Raw genomic sequence first — 12,432 nt, 5'->3', positions numbered from 1 at the left:
TACTAACAAGGTATTCATTTGTCATCATGTACGGTTTGATGAGGCCGTATATCCGTTTGCTTCTTCTATGCCTTCTCAGGTCTCTAGCTCTCGCCCGGTTGAGCCGTGGGGTGTTGGTGCCATTCGGGTTGGTGTTGGCTCCGATGTTTGTCCCACTGGACCTGATCCTCATCCAGAGTTGGACGCGGATTCCGAGGCTGCCGCAGCTGGTTCAGATTCTCGCACCGTGACTGCTACGGCTCCGGAAGGGGCGGTCTCGGGTGCTCCTACTGCGCCCAAGCGAGGCCGCCGTACGGCGAAGCCTGTTCAGCCTCGGTCTCATGTCATGGCAACCCGTTCTCAAGGACCGACGCAGCATGTGGCTCTTATGACTGTTCCTGAACCGACTTGTTATTCTCAGGCAGTTCGGTATCCGGAGTGGCGTGAGGCCATGGATCTTGAGTTTAATGCCTTGCTCCAGAATCACACTTGGCGTCTGGTTAGTCGTACACCTGGCATGAACGTTGTGGGGTGCAAATGGGTGTTCAGAACGAAGCGCAAGGCCGATGGCACGATTGAGCGGCACAAGGCTCGATTGGTCGCAAAGGGTTTCAATCAAGTCGCTGGGCAAGATTTTTTTGTGACTTTCAGTCCTGTTGTCAAACCCACCACCGTACGGCTTCTTCTCTCTTTAGCCGTTTCTCGCGGTTGGGTCATTCGGTAGTTGGATGTTCACAACGCCTTCCTCAATGGTAATCTTGCAGAGACAGTTTACATGAGACAGCCGCCCGGTTATGAAGACCAGTCACGGCCGGATGATGTGTGTTTGTTACAGAGGTCACTCTATGGTCTTAAGCAGGCTCCTCGAGCGTGGTTCAATAGGTTGCATGCTTTCTTGGTGTCGGTTGGTTTTTCACCCTCCAAGATTGATGTTTCTTTATTCATCTATACGCGTGCCTCTATTTGTTTATATTTGCTTGTCTATGTTGATGATATCCTTGTTATGGGGTCTGATGCTTCGTGTGTTACTCGGTTTCTTACTGACTTAGCCTCGGAGTTTAAGATTCGTGACATGGGTGCTCCGTCTTTTTTTCTTGGCATTGAGACGGTCTCCAAGGATGGTGGTTTGTTTCTTTCTCAGCAGCGATACATGCGAGATATTTTGAGCCGTGCAGGTATGGTGGACTGTAAACCGTTGGCTACTCCGGTTCCTGTGTCCCGACCTTCTTCTGATTCTGTGGTTCCCTATGCGGATCCCACGCAGTATCGCAGTCTTGCTGGGGCTCTACAGTATCTTACTGTTACTCGTCCGGATCTCTCTTTTGCCGTGAATCGGGTCTGTCAGCATATGCACTCTCCAACCACTGAGCATTGGGCTATGCTCAAGCGTGTTCTGCGGTATGTAAAAGGAACTCTGCACTTTGGTCTTTTTATTCGTCCTTCCTCCTCTGTTGCGGTTCATCCCTTTTCGGATTCGGACTGGGTTGGTGATCCAGCTGACAGGAAGTCTACTAGTGGTTTTGCGGTTTTTCTTGGTGGCAATCTGATTTCCTGGTCTTGTCGGAAGCAACGCACGGTTGCTCGTTCGTCTACAGAGGCTGAATACAAGGCTCTGGCTGATGTGTCTGCGGAGGTCACCTGGTTGGTTTCTCTGTTGCACGAGCTTGGAGTGTCATTGGCTGCTCCTCCCACTCTCTGGTGTGATAATTTGGGTGCGACTTATCTCTGTTCCAACCCGGTGTTCCATGCTCGTACGAAGCATGTGGAAATTGATTACCACTTTGTTCGTGACAAAGTGGCGAAGAATGAGTTGCAGGTTAGCTTCATTTCCACAAAGGATCAGCTCGCTGATGTGTTCACTAAAGCTCTCCCTGGTCCGCGTTTCTCTACTCTATGTGGCAAGCTCAATGTTGTTGCTAGTCCACCTTGTGCTTGAGGGGGAGTATTAGGACTCTATCATCATTAGTGTTCGTTACCTATTATTATTAGTAATTAGTGTTCGTTACCTATTATTATTAGTATTCGTCTTGTAATAGGTTTACTATTCACTACTATATATACTCCTGTACAAACTCATTATTATTTATTCAGATATATCGTATCCTCATCCTTTTGACAGAGAAAATTTGGATTTTTATGCACTTATATTCTTACAAGATGTTGCAATTGTTTCTAATAGTGACTAAGGTTGTAATTTTAAATTTAGGAGTTTAGGGATTGGGTTTAAATAGATTTAGGAGTTAAGATAGATATAGGAAATTCGATGGTTTTTGTTAATTAAAATTAAAAAATTCATAATTATAAATATAATAATTTAGAAATTTATTTTTACATATCAATTACAATTCTTAATTTAGAATTCTTTAATTTTAGTGCATGTCCAAAAAAGAATAGAAATTTATTTGTATATAAGAATGCTTTTAACATATTTTCAAATTAAAAAAAAATGCTTTTAACAAGTTCATCGGTGGGATATTAATATTAATTCAAAATTATTAATAATTAGATAATTAGTAAGTAATAAATATGTTTAGGAAAGTAATGTATTTTCTTAATTAGAAATAAAAGAGTTTCCTAAAACAATTCAAGTCTTAGATATTTTACAAAAAAGGACTTGGTTAATATTGATATTATTTTTTAATGATGTGTCACCTCCTCATTCACCGCTGGTGTATAGCATCTATACACCGACGGTGCATCAAATATTAATCCATACAAATATACAATAGAAGTGGTATTCCATTATTTAGTTGAAGTACATATTCTAGAGGACGATAAATATGGCATCCCTATTTGGCGTCAAATGGATGTTATAGTCATGTAATTTTGGGTGCTCTCCTTCCATTCCGATCTAATTTTAAAAATATTTAAAAAAAAAAAACAAAAAAAAAAGAAAATATATATATCCCAAGTTTTCACTGTTGAACATAGTTACTAATCTTCTCGCTGGATTATAAACACTTTTTTTGGGTGCGACAGCTGACCTGGAGATTTAAGACTGCTCTATACATAAAGCTAAACTGGGCTAACGACCTTTAGTTAAGGATGAATGAGTCCCTTTAATTCCAATCAACCACACTCCCGGATTATCATAGAGTGACTATGATCTTGTTGATATCAAATCAGATGTCTCAAACATAAGTCATAAATTTCAAACATAATTCACATGTAGTCCCACTTTTTACTCTATTTTTTAATTACTTCATATTGAGGTGTCATAATGTTCAAATCTCATGTACACATATATATCATTTTTCTTATTGATATTCAAATCTCATGTACACATTCAACAAATTAAAACCCATATATTCCGCTAAACGCTAATGGATCAATGGTCAAAATTGGCATTTACTAAAGTTTGTAACTTGTAAGGAAAAACTAGCAATAATGCAGCAGTTGCTTTATGTTAGAACTCAGAAGTTTGAACATGGTTTAACATAATGTTCTAAAGAAAAGACAATTTATAATAACAAAATATTCTTCTTAAATTTACAATTTTTTAATAATAATAAAACTCTTTATATTCGATTATTAATGACAATTTTGATAGTCGTTTTGGGACTAAATCAGATGGTTTACAACAAGTTTTGTTATTCTCGCTTCAGATAGAGTAGAACTTAGAATCATATTGATATTTGTGATGGAGTATTATTATAGTGACGATTTCTTGTTGTGAAGAGTGTATTACCTCTTCCAACGACTCTAAAGACAAAATCTTGAGAGTTGGGAGTTCATGAATTAGTATGATATAAGATATTTATTACGTTCCCGCACGGGATTAATTCAATTGTTCAGTAGACAGTATTAGAATAAGATACCAATATTCTAACGTTCACAGCGACACTGTAAGAATTATGTTCAAAATGAACAGATTTTTTGTGGGCATGACCGCATGACGAGTAAAATGACACAAGTGATAAAAACATGTGCTATAAAAAAAATTAAAAATAAGGAAAATTTTTGATAGTCGTCCACTTGGAGACTTCTGAGATTTGTTGACACGCAGATACTCTGATACGCAACAGAGATAACCACCACAGACGCGAAGATTCACGTAGGCCCTACCGCCTCACCGCCTTGCCGCCACCAAATTGGAATCACCGAGTCACTGCGTGCATAAGCAGCCAAAACCCAGGAAATTTTTAGTTTTACACAGCTTTCTAGTTCCTAATGTTAGGCCATTCATCTTAACTTTATTGATACCCAAAAAGTTTGGAACTTTTCCCATTCCCGGGAGTCATGGAAACTCTCTGCTCAAAGCTCGATCTTGGCCACTATTCAATGTCTAAGCCTCTTATTAGACCCACTTCAAAACCATATTTTTCTTCCGGGTTTTCTTGCTTTAATCATGGTAGAAAACCAGGCTCTAGATTGGTAGTTCCCCAAGCTTTGGACAAGAGGAAGTCCACTCCCCGGCTAAAGAATGAAAGCCCCAGTGAAGAAAGTGAAAATTTATTCAAATGGGTTGCTAGGGGAGTGCTTGGATTTGCAGCTGCAGTGTCTGTGTGTTCTAATTTTCCAGTCTTAGCTGAGACTGTCACTGTGGCTTTCCCTGTGTCTCACACTCCTGAGGTGACTTTTCTCTTCATTTCTTCTTTAATTTTAAAATATGAGACTGGTAATTCAATTATTTGTTGATAAAGTTTGTATCTTTTGAGTTGAAATTTTGATGTTTATAGGTGAATACAGTTCAGAGGACACTTGTGGAAGCTTGGGGTTTAATTAGAGAGACTTTTGTTGATCCAACTTTTAATCATCAAGGTAACTGTGTCCATTCCATTTCCCTTTAGTTTTTCTCAGTAATTGTTAAGAATGGAAATATCTGCAGAAAATGGGTTAAACCTTTGTTGTACAAATAATGCTCCAATTGCTCTTGTTCAGTTGTTTGATTTAAGTATTAATGGTGCATTCTGGGAAGAAAAAAAAAAAAGAGTATAAATTAACCTTATTTTGACTCTCCCACTTCAATAGAAATAAGAAAACCAGTTTGAAGTTCTTGTCAGCTATAAAGATACTGGCTACCTAAAATTTTGATGAACCAACTCTGCAGACTGGGATTTGAAACTGCAAGAGACAATGGTTGAGATGTTTCCCTTGCGTTCGGAGGATGCTGCATATAATAAGATTAGGGGAATGCTTTCGACCCTTGGCGATCCCTATACTCGCATCATTAGTCCTAAGGTACGGTTCATGCTATTCTGAGTGGATGGCTGTGATTGTTGTAACTATCTCTTTATATTAACAACAAGGTATGCTTTGCTACCATTGAAGTGATGGGAAGTATTTGCTTTTAATACTTTTGGGGGCAACCTCAGCCAAGCTGATCGAACTGTTGACTTGGTAATCATAAAATTACAAGGCTTTCTTGGTTTAAGCCGGTCAGCTATGGGCAATTTAAGCTAGTTTACTCCTTGTGATTCTTTACCGGTTAGGGTTACAACTCACAAGGTGCGGTTTACCAAATGCACATCTTCAAGTAGTGGCTGCGGGTTTTTCTTGCCACTCAAAAAAAAGTAGTGAAGACATATTTGGATGCTGCATTTTACATGGGTAGTAATGGGTGATTCTTTGGAAATTCCAAATATCTCCCAAGGATCCTTAGTTTTTCTCTTTTATTTCGGTCTTTTTAAAACGAATTATAGAATGATTTAAAATTATAAAAACAAGAATCCAATCACCATATATTGGCATCTGTAGTATGTTCTGCAGTGTGCTTTGTTTCTGCATTTTACATGTTTTATAAAATTATATCTGGTTAGCCTTTCAAATAACTTATCGAATCTTAAACCATTTTCTAGAATGAAATTGATGCTCAAGATTTTCTTTTTGACAATAACAATCTTAAATGCAGGAATACCAAAGTTTTAGGATAGGAAGTGATGGAAATTTACAAGGTGTTGGGCTCTTCATCAGCATTGAACCAAAAAGCGGGCACTTGGTTGGTAACATTTTGTACATGAACTTATTGAATCTTAGACCAGTAGAATGCTTAGAACAGAGCGAATTATATTGATACTCCGTATTTGTTTTTGCGTGTTTCTTCATATTTTTAAACTCATGGCATGAAAATCAGCATGATTAACCTTGCAAATTCTCATTTTATTTCAGGTTGTTTTGTCATGTGTCGAGAATAGCCCTGCTGCACGTGCTGGTATACATGAAGGAGATGAATTAATAGAAATCAATGGTATGGAATGATCAAACATTCAGGCTAATGATCTTGCCTGCTTTGAGGATCTCATATAAGTAAAACTTACATATGAAAAGGCTGAAAATTCCATGAAGTTATTGTTTTCCTTGTATTTTTCTTCAAGTCTTCTCTAAAAAATTTCTTAATAAGCTAATTATACTGGATTTCAAGTTTTTTTCATAGCACTCCAGTTGCTTTTCAATGTGGAATTATAAATCTTACTAATTTAAAGAATAAAAATCACCTGTATGAGTCTGTCAGGCTTGTCTAACAGTGAACATAGTATAAGAATTTCTTTTCTATCTTTTTTTTTAAAAAAAATTATTTATATAGTTAATTTTTGTCTTTAAAAACTTAAGGAGAGAAGCTTGTTGGAATCGATGGTGAAGCAGCAGCACAGAAATTGAGGGGACGTGCCGGTACAACTGTCACAGTAAAAGTCCATAGTGTAAGCTTTCTGCCATTTCACTTTGATCAGCAAAAACGGTTTCTTGTTCTACAAGAAGATGGCGTATAAGATAAAAATGTAGAGAAATGGATGTCTGAAATCTATTGTGTGCTAAAGATTAATTAGATGAAAACATTGATCTTATGCAGAAAAATTCACATATAATTTTTCAATTTTCTGCGTTTTCCTCCAGGGTAATGTCTCAGGAAGAAATGACCTCAGAGAGGTAAAAAGTCAGTTCTCTATTAGTTAATTGAGAATCCCTACTTTTCCTGTCAGAAGAAACATATATTTAACTGTGCCAACAAACTTCATTGTTTGTTACGATTAACATTCTTGATCTCTTGAAGGTTAAACTACCTCGTGAAGTAATAAAACTTTCGCCTATATCCAGTGCCATCATCACTCATAGGATGTCTGATGGTCGTTTGTCAAAAACCGGATATGTAAAGTTATCGACTTTCTCCCAGGTATCTCCCGAGTCAGAATGGCGATTAGATCTTCCAGGCATTGCGTTAAGAATAACGATTTCATGTCCTAATATGACAGACTGCTGCAGTGGAGATGGAGAACACAGTTCAGGAAATGGAAAATCAGGGTGTACAGTCATACATACTAGATTTGCGGAATAACCCGGCAAGTTCATTTCATCCTTTTCTCATAATATATGGTTTTGGTTTACTCCTTAAACTTGCTCATATAGTATGCTTTCATGCATTTCTCAATTGTTGCAGGGGGGTCTAGTCAAAGCGGGACTTGACATTGCCCAATTATGGCTCGATGGCGATGAGACTCTTGTGAATACTATTGATCGAGATGGTAACATGCAACCCATCAGCATGGTGGATGGTCATGCTGTAACACATGATCCTCTTGTTGTTCTTGTAAGTTTATCTCACACATATTGGTGAAACACGTAAATCTTGTCTTTTTTGACTTTCTGTTATATTTCAAATCTCCACTAGAGTTTCTTTTCATTTTGACTATAATTTGACATTGATACAGGTGAATGAGGGAAGTGCAAGTGCTAGCGAGATTTTGGCAGGGGCCCTCCATGACAATGGTAGAGCAGTTCTCGTTGGGCATAAAACTTTTGGGAAAGGGAAAATACAGGTTTGTTTTTTTGCCAGGAATTATATGTGTTTTGAGTGTTTTTTTAGCAGAACACAGATTGTTGAAGGCTGAAAGTGAATTGTTGAGTTTGTCTCATATATGGATTAGGAATATGAGTTTGTCCATACTAGGAGTAGTAGTGAAACCTATTGTACATGGATTAGATACCTATAAATATATTGGTTGTATCCCTAAGGCGTAGTGTCACCACTATCACCATCACTATGAATATAAGAATTGTTTCACTCCCGTGGATGTAGGCACATTGCCGAACCACGTATATCTTGTCTTCTTTACCCCTTCTGCCATTATTATTGTTTCTTGTTCTTGTTAATCTCAACATGAATTGATTATGTTTGGTGCAGAGTGTTACACAACTGCATGACGGTTCGGCTCTGTTCGTGACGGTGGCGAAGTATCTGTCACCTGCACTTCATGACATTGATCAGGTGGGCATCACACCTGATGTTCAGTGCACAGTTGAGGCCCTGAATTCTCCCAGAGACTTGGAAGCCGATTCTTGCATCATGGTAGCCGAGCGTGAGTTGGATATTGTCTTTAATCTTGTACATCTTTCATAGAAACATACCACCTTGTACAGAACAAACAAGATCAAAACCACTGGAAAGATTCTTGGCATCCGGTCTGCTTAGTTAGAGATGAGGGATCTTTCTGTGTATATGTATAAATGATGACATATAGCATTGGGCAAGCAAATCAAAAGGAATTGAACCATTCTGAAATATAATTCTTTGTTTCATATTGATAATTCCCAAGAATGAATTACATGAAGAGATACAACAGAACCCAAGAAGGGAAAACAAGCAGATGAGAACAAAAAAAATTATGTGAAATTTAATCAGTGGTTGAGAAGAGGAAGGAGGGAGAGGATTAGAGAAGCTCCAGTAAGAGCGGTGGAAACCAGGTGAACAGAGATGGCTGCTCCTTTGTCCATTCCAGGAGTGGGAGAAGGTGAGGGTGACAACCCGGTTTCCTGTGCAGCAGCTACTGCAAAAATCACAGCCAAGAACATACAAATCTTCAAGCAGACAGAGTGTGCCATGATTGGAATTTGGATCGGAGAAGCAGAGAAATCTCAGCTGCAGAGAGTTTGTTCTTTGAAGAAGAGATGATAGATGAGTGAGTGGGGTTCTTGCTTCTGGTGATTTTCCTCAGGTTCAAATGATGAGTATTTATAGGTATTGAGTGAGAGGGGTTGGTGGGAAATTGCCAGGCGGTGTAAGGGTACAACTCAACCAATGACCTGGTTCTGGTCAGCCTGAGATGGAATCCGTCATTGTACATGTTTAATATGTTACTTGCATCATGCGTGATGCTATTGCCGCTGAGTCCTTTGCCAGTTCAAATTTTGTAGGCATGGATAACATATGCCACCTATTTACTAATTTGTATTTTTTAGACATATTTGGACTTCATTACGGAAGCATAGCGTTTAAAGCGGTCACACAACATGAGCACGGTTCAATTTGAGTTTTAAATCAGCGTTTCACGGTTTTAGAAAATGGCAAATTAGAATTTGACGGTTTTGGTTTGAATTGCCCGTTCGAACTTTTTTGTTTCAAAAAAAAAAAATATTTTCTATTTTTAAAATAATTCAAATTCTAACCATTAATTTTTTTAAAAAAATTTCATTCTGAAATTTTGAAAAATGATTATATCAAATATGGAAACTTTAAAGTTAAACTAACAAAATAAAAATAATTTTGCGCTTGCACTTCATTTTACCAATGTTTAAGTTGTATATTATCTTAACGAAATTTTAATAAGAATTGAAGTCCACGTTGCTGTCTTACTTTTTTTTTTTTTTTTTTTTTTTTTTTTTTTTTTTTTTTTTTTTTTTTTTGTATTTTTAAGAGTCATTGGCTTCTTCATCGGTAGTATCGTTTTTTTCCCTAGTTCAATTTCCCTAGGTGACATTGAGTTTGAAACGATAAAATTTAAGGTAATGAAGTGTCACATGGATAGAGTTCGGTGTAGGCTACATCGCGCCCGTGCGGCGTCCTGGGGCCCCTCATACCCTGTCGACCAACCTTACCCTCATACTTACCAAACTGGTTTTGCCGTGTCATGTGGTCATCAGGGGAACAAATATAACTCCTGACCAGTTGTGCCCTTTGAATCGCATTGGTCCCGGTTCAGCATGCCTGACTTGGCTAGACCTCAACTTCTAAGGTAGAACACATTTAAGGCTATTGACGTCTCCTTTACCCATTTGGCAAGCTAACCAGTTGGCACATTCATTCCTTGGTCTTAATATGGTCACGGAAAACACCGAGACATTTTCCCCCACCCAAAATCTAGCACGCCATCGTGCTAGGGGAGAACGCCTCTGCCCAAGGATCGTCGTACTAAATACTGCCTACACCCAAAAAATGACAAGGTGGAGAAGAGAGGGGGGAGAGTTCCTCCTGCAAGAATGGAGATTTTGTCATAAATGTGGGTCCCATTTTTTTTTTTTTAAATTTTGGACCACACCACACAGATGCTGCCAGCCCATTAATAGTCTTTCTTTTTTATTTCTGTTTCCTGCAATTGTCATTATTTTTGCTTTGTTTTTTTTTTTCTTATTTTCTTTTTCTTTTCTCTCCCTCATCTCCATCCTACATGGCTTCTTAATTCTTGTGCAAAAAAAACCAATCTATTGAGGATGCCGAGATAATAAGAGATCCTTCAATGTATATATAACATTTGGCATTGCCACATTGGGCAATCAAGCAAAAGGAACCATTTTGAACTATAATTATTTATTTCATATGGAAATACCCATCCAAGAATGAATTACATGAGATACAACTAACAGTACCCAATCAAGAAGGGGAAACAAAGAAAATAGGAAACCACAAGAAAAAAGTGGAAAACAGAGTTGAATCTCAACTCTCCATTATATATGTGAAATGTTCAGTGGTTGAGAAGAGGAAGGAGGGAGAAGATTATAGATAGTCCAGTAAGAGCAGTGGAAGCCAGCTGCACAGATATGGCTGATCCTTTGTCCATTCCAGGAGTGGGAGAAGGTGAGGGTGACAACCCGGTTTCCTGTGCAGCAGCCACTGCAAAAATCACAGCCAAGAACATACAAATCTTCAAGCAGACAGACAGTGCCATGCTTGGAATTTGGAGAAGCAGAGAAATCTTAACAACAGAGAGTTTGTTCTTTCAAGAAGAGATGATAGATGACTGAGTGTGCTTCTTGCTTCTGATGATTTTTCTGGGGTTCAAATGATGAGTACTTATAGGTATTGAGTGAGAGGGGTTGGTGGTTTGGTGGGAAATTGCCAGGTGGTGTAACTCAAACAATGACCTGGTTGTGGTCAGCCTGAAATGGAATCCATGATTGGACCATGTCTAATATGGGACGGTTGACCTAACCAGCCATGTTACTTGCATCATGCGTCATGCTATTGCCCCCGCCGAGTCCTTTGCCAGTTCAAATTTTGTAGGCATGATTATGTTCAAATCAGATGGTTCAAATTGAACTGTGGCCATTTTTAGGCGACAGTAAGTTTGAAATGATAAAATTTAAGACAGCGATATCACTGACATTTGTGCGCATTTGAAAAAACAATTTGAGATTTTTTTAAAAAAAATTGTAGATATTCATTTAATACATTTATATGAGAATATACAAATAGTTATGATAAATCTTCCAAATGCCCAAAGGAACCTGTTTGATGTGGTAAAATTTAGTAATTTACTCCGTAATATATAGTGTTTGGAGTAGTGTTTTTGCATTTTGTAATGATATCTACATTCCACCATGAGAACAACATCATGGTTAAGTGACTAAGACTCCTTTACGGGAAGCTAAGATGAGTAGTGCATTTTTGGGATAAATTATTATGTAATTCTTGAATGGACAATGCACTAATAATTGATATTCCTTTATTATATTATATGATATGATTTAGGAAATACGAGGGTAAATGTGGATAATAAAAAAGATAATGAGCACATTTGAGAAGTTTTTAAAGCTAAAGTAATGAGGAGAAAATGTTTAAAGCTAATTAGTAACATACACTTTGTAACGCAAGTATACTTGTACACGTGGAGGTAATTGATAAATTCTTTTTGCAATTGTCGCAAAGGTAAGCATGACGATCCAATTTAAGGGAGTGCGTGATTTATTGATATTAGTGCTATCAAACACATCTATACCAACTCTATTTACTACCTTCGAGATCGTCATTTTAGAGATGTGTGAATGAAAATTTCTAGTTAGTCTACAGTTAAGGGTGTGGAAAAGTAGTTTTGAAAATGACCTCAAAGAATGAGCTGACTCTCAACAAGGTAAATAACATGCCAAAAGTACATGTTCAGATTTCTAGTTTATTGTTGAACAAGCATAACTTTAATATGGTGTTTGAGTCTAATAACGTAATTTTGTCTAAGTTAAAGAATGTTTGCAAGGCTTTCAAAAAAGAATGTAAGGGATATGTAACAATTTGTAAGGGATATGTAACAAATCAGTTCTTTAAAAACAGAAAACTCAATGTAATGAATATTAATAATTAATAATAAAAATAATAAGTTTTCTATTTATTTGTTTGATGCTTCTAATTTGTGATATGGTAGACTTAGTCATATTAATTTTAATTATTCGCATAAATTAATAACATACACCTAATTCATACATTTCAAATTCATGACAATCACACGTGAAATTTATGCTAATGCAAATTAAGAA

The 12,432-nt window shown here is 37.4% G+C and overlaps 1 protein-coding gene and 1 long non-coding RNA gene across 2 annotated transcripts; one reads left to right on the top strand and one right to left on the bottom strand.

Moving 5' to 3' along the window:
- Positions 1 to 3,973: 3,973 nt before the first annotated feature.
- Positions 3,974 to 8,473, top strand: LOC109150893 (carboxyl-terminal-processing peptidase 3, chloroplastic). The gene is made up of 12 exons (XM_019298891.1): positions 3,974 to 4,551; positions 4,659 to 4,740; positions 5,030 to 5,160; positions 5,831 to 5,917; positions 6,088 to 6,166; positions 6,529 to 6,617; positions 6,811 to 6,843; positions 6,968 to 7,087; positions 7,167 to 7,253; positions 7,352 to 7,501; positions 7,623 to 7,730; positions 8,096 to 8,473. The coding sequence occupies exons 1-12, from the start codon at positions 4,219 to 4,221 to the stop codon at positions 8,309 to 8,311; spliced, it is 1,515 nt and encodes a 504-aa protein (XP_019154436.1). The 5' UTR covers positions 3,974 to 4,218; the 3' UTR covers positions 8,312 to 8,473.
- On the bottom strand, positions 8,460 to 10,968 carry LOC109150900. Its single transcript, XR_002049246.1, has 2 exons — positions 10,515 to 10,968; positions 8,460 to 9,075 (listed from the first exon to the last, which is right to left on the bottom strand). It is a non-coding gene; the product is annotated as an uncharacterized LOC109150900 (long non-coding RNA).
- Between the last annotated feature and the right edge of the window lie 1,464 nt (positions 10,969 to 12,432).

The sequence above is a fragment of the Ipomoea nil genome, unplaced genomic scaffold (assembly GCF_001879475.1).
Source record: "Ipomoea nil cultivar Tokyo-kokei standard unplaced genomic scaffold, Asagao_1.1 scaffold0268, whole genome shotgun sequence".
NCBI lineage: Eukaryota > Viridiplantae > Streptophyta > Magnoliopsida > Solanales > Convolvulaceae > Ipomoea > Ipomoea nil.
This window is presented reverse-complemented; position numbering and strand designations above follow the sequence as displayed.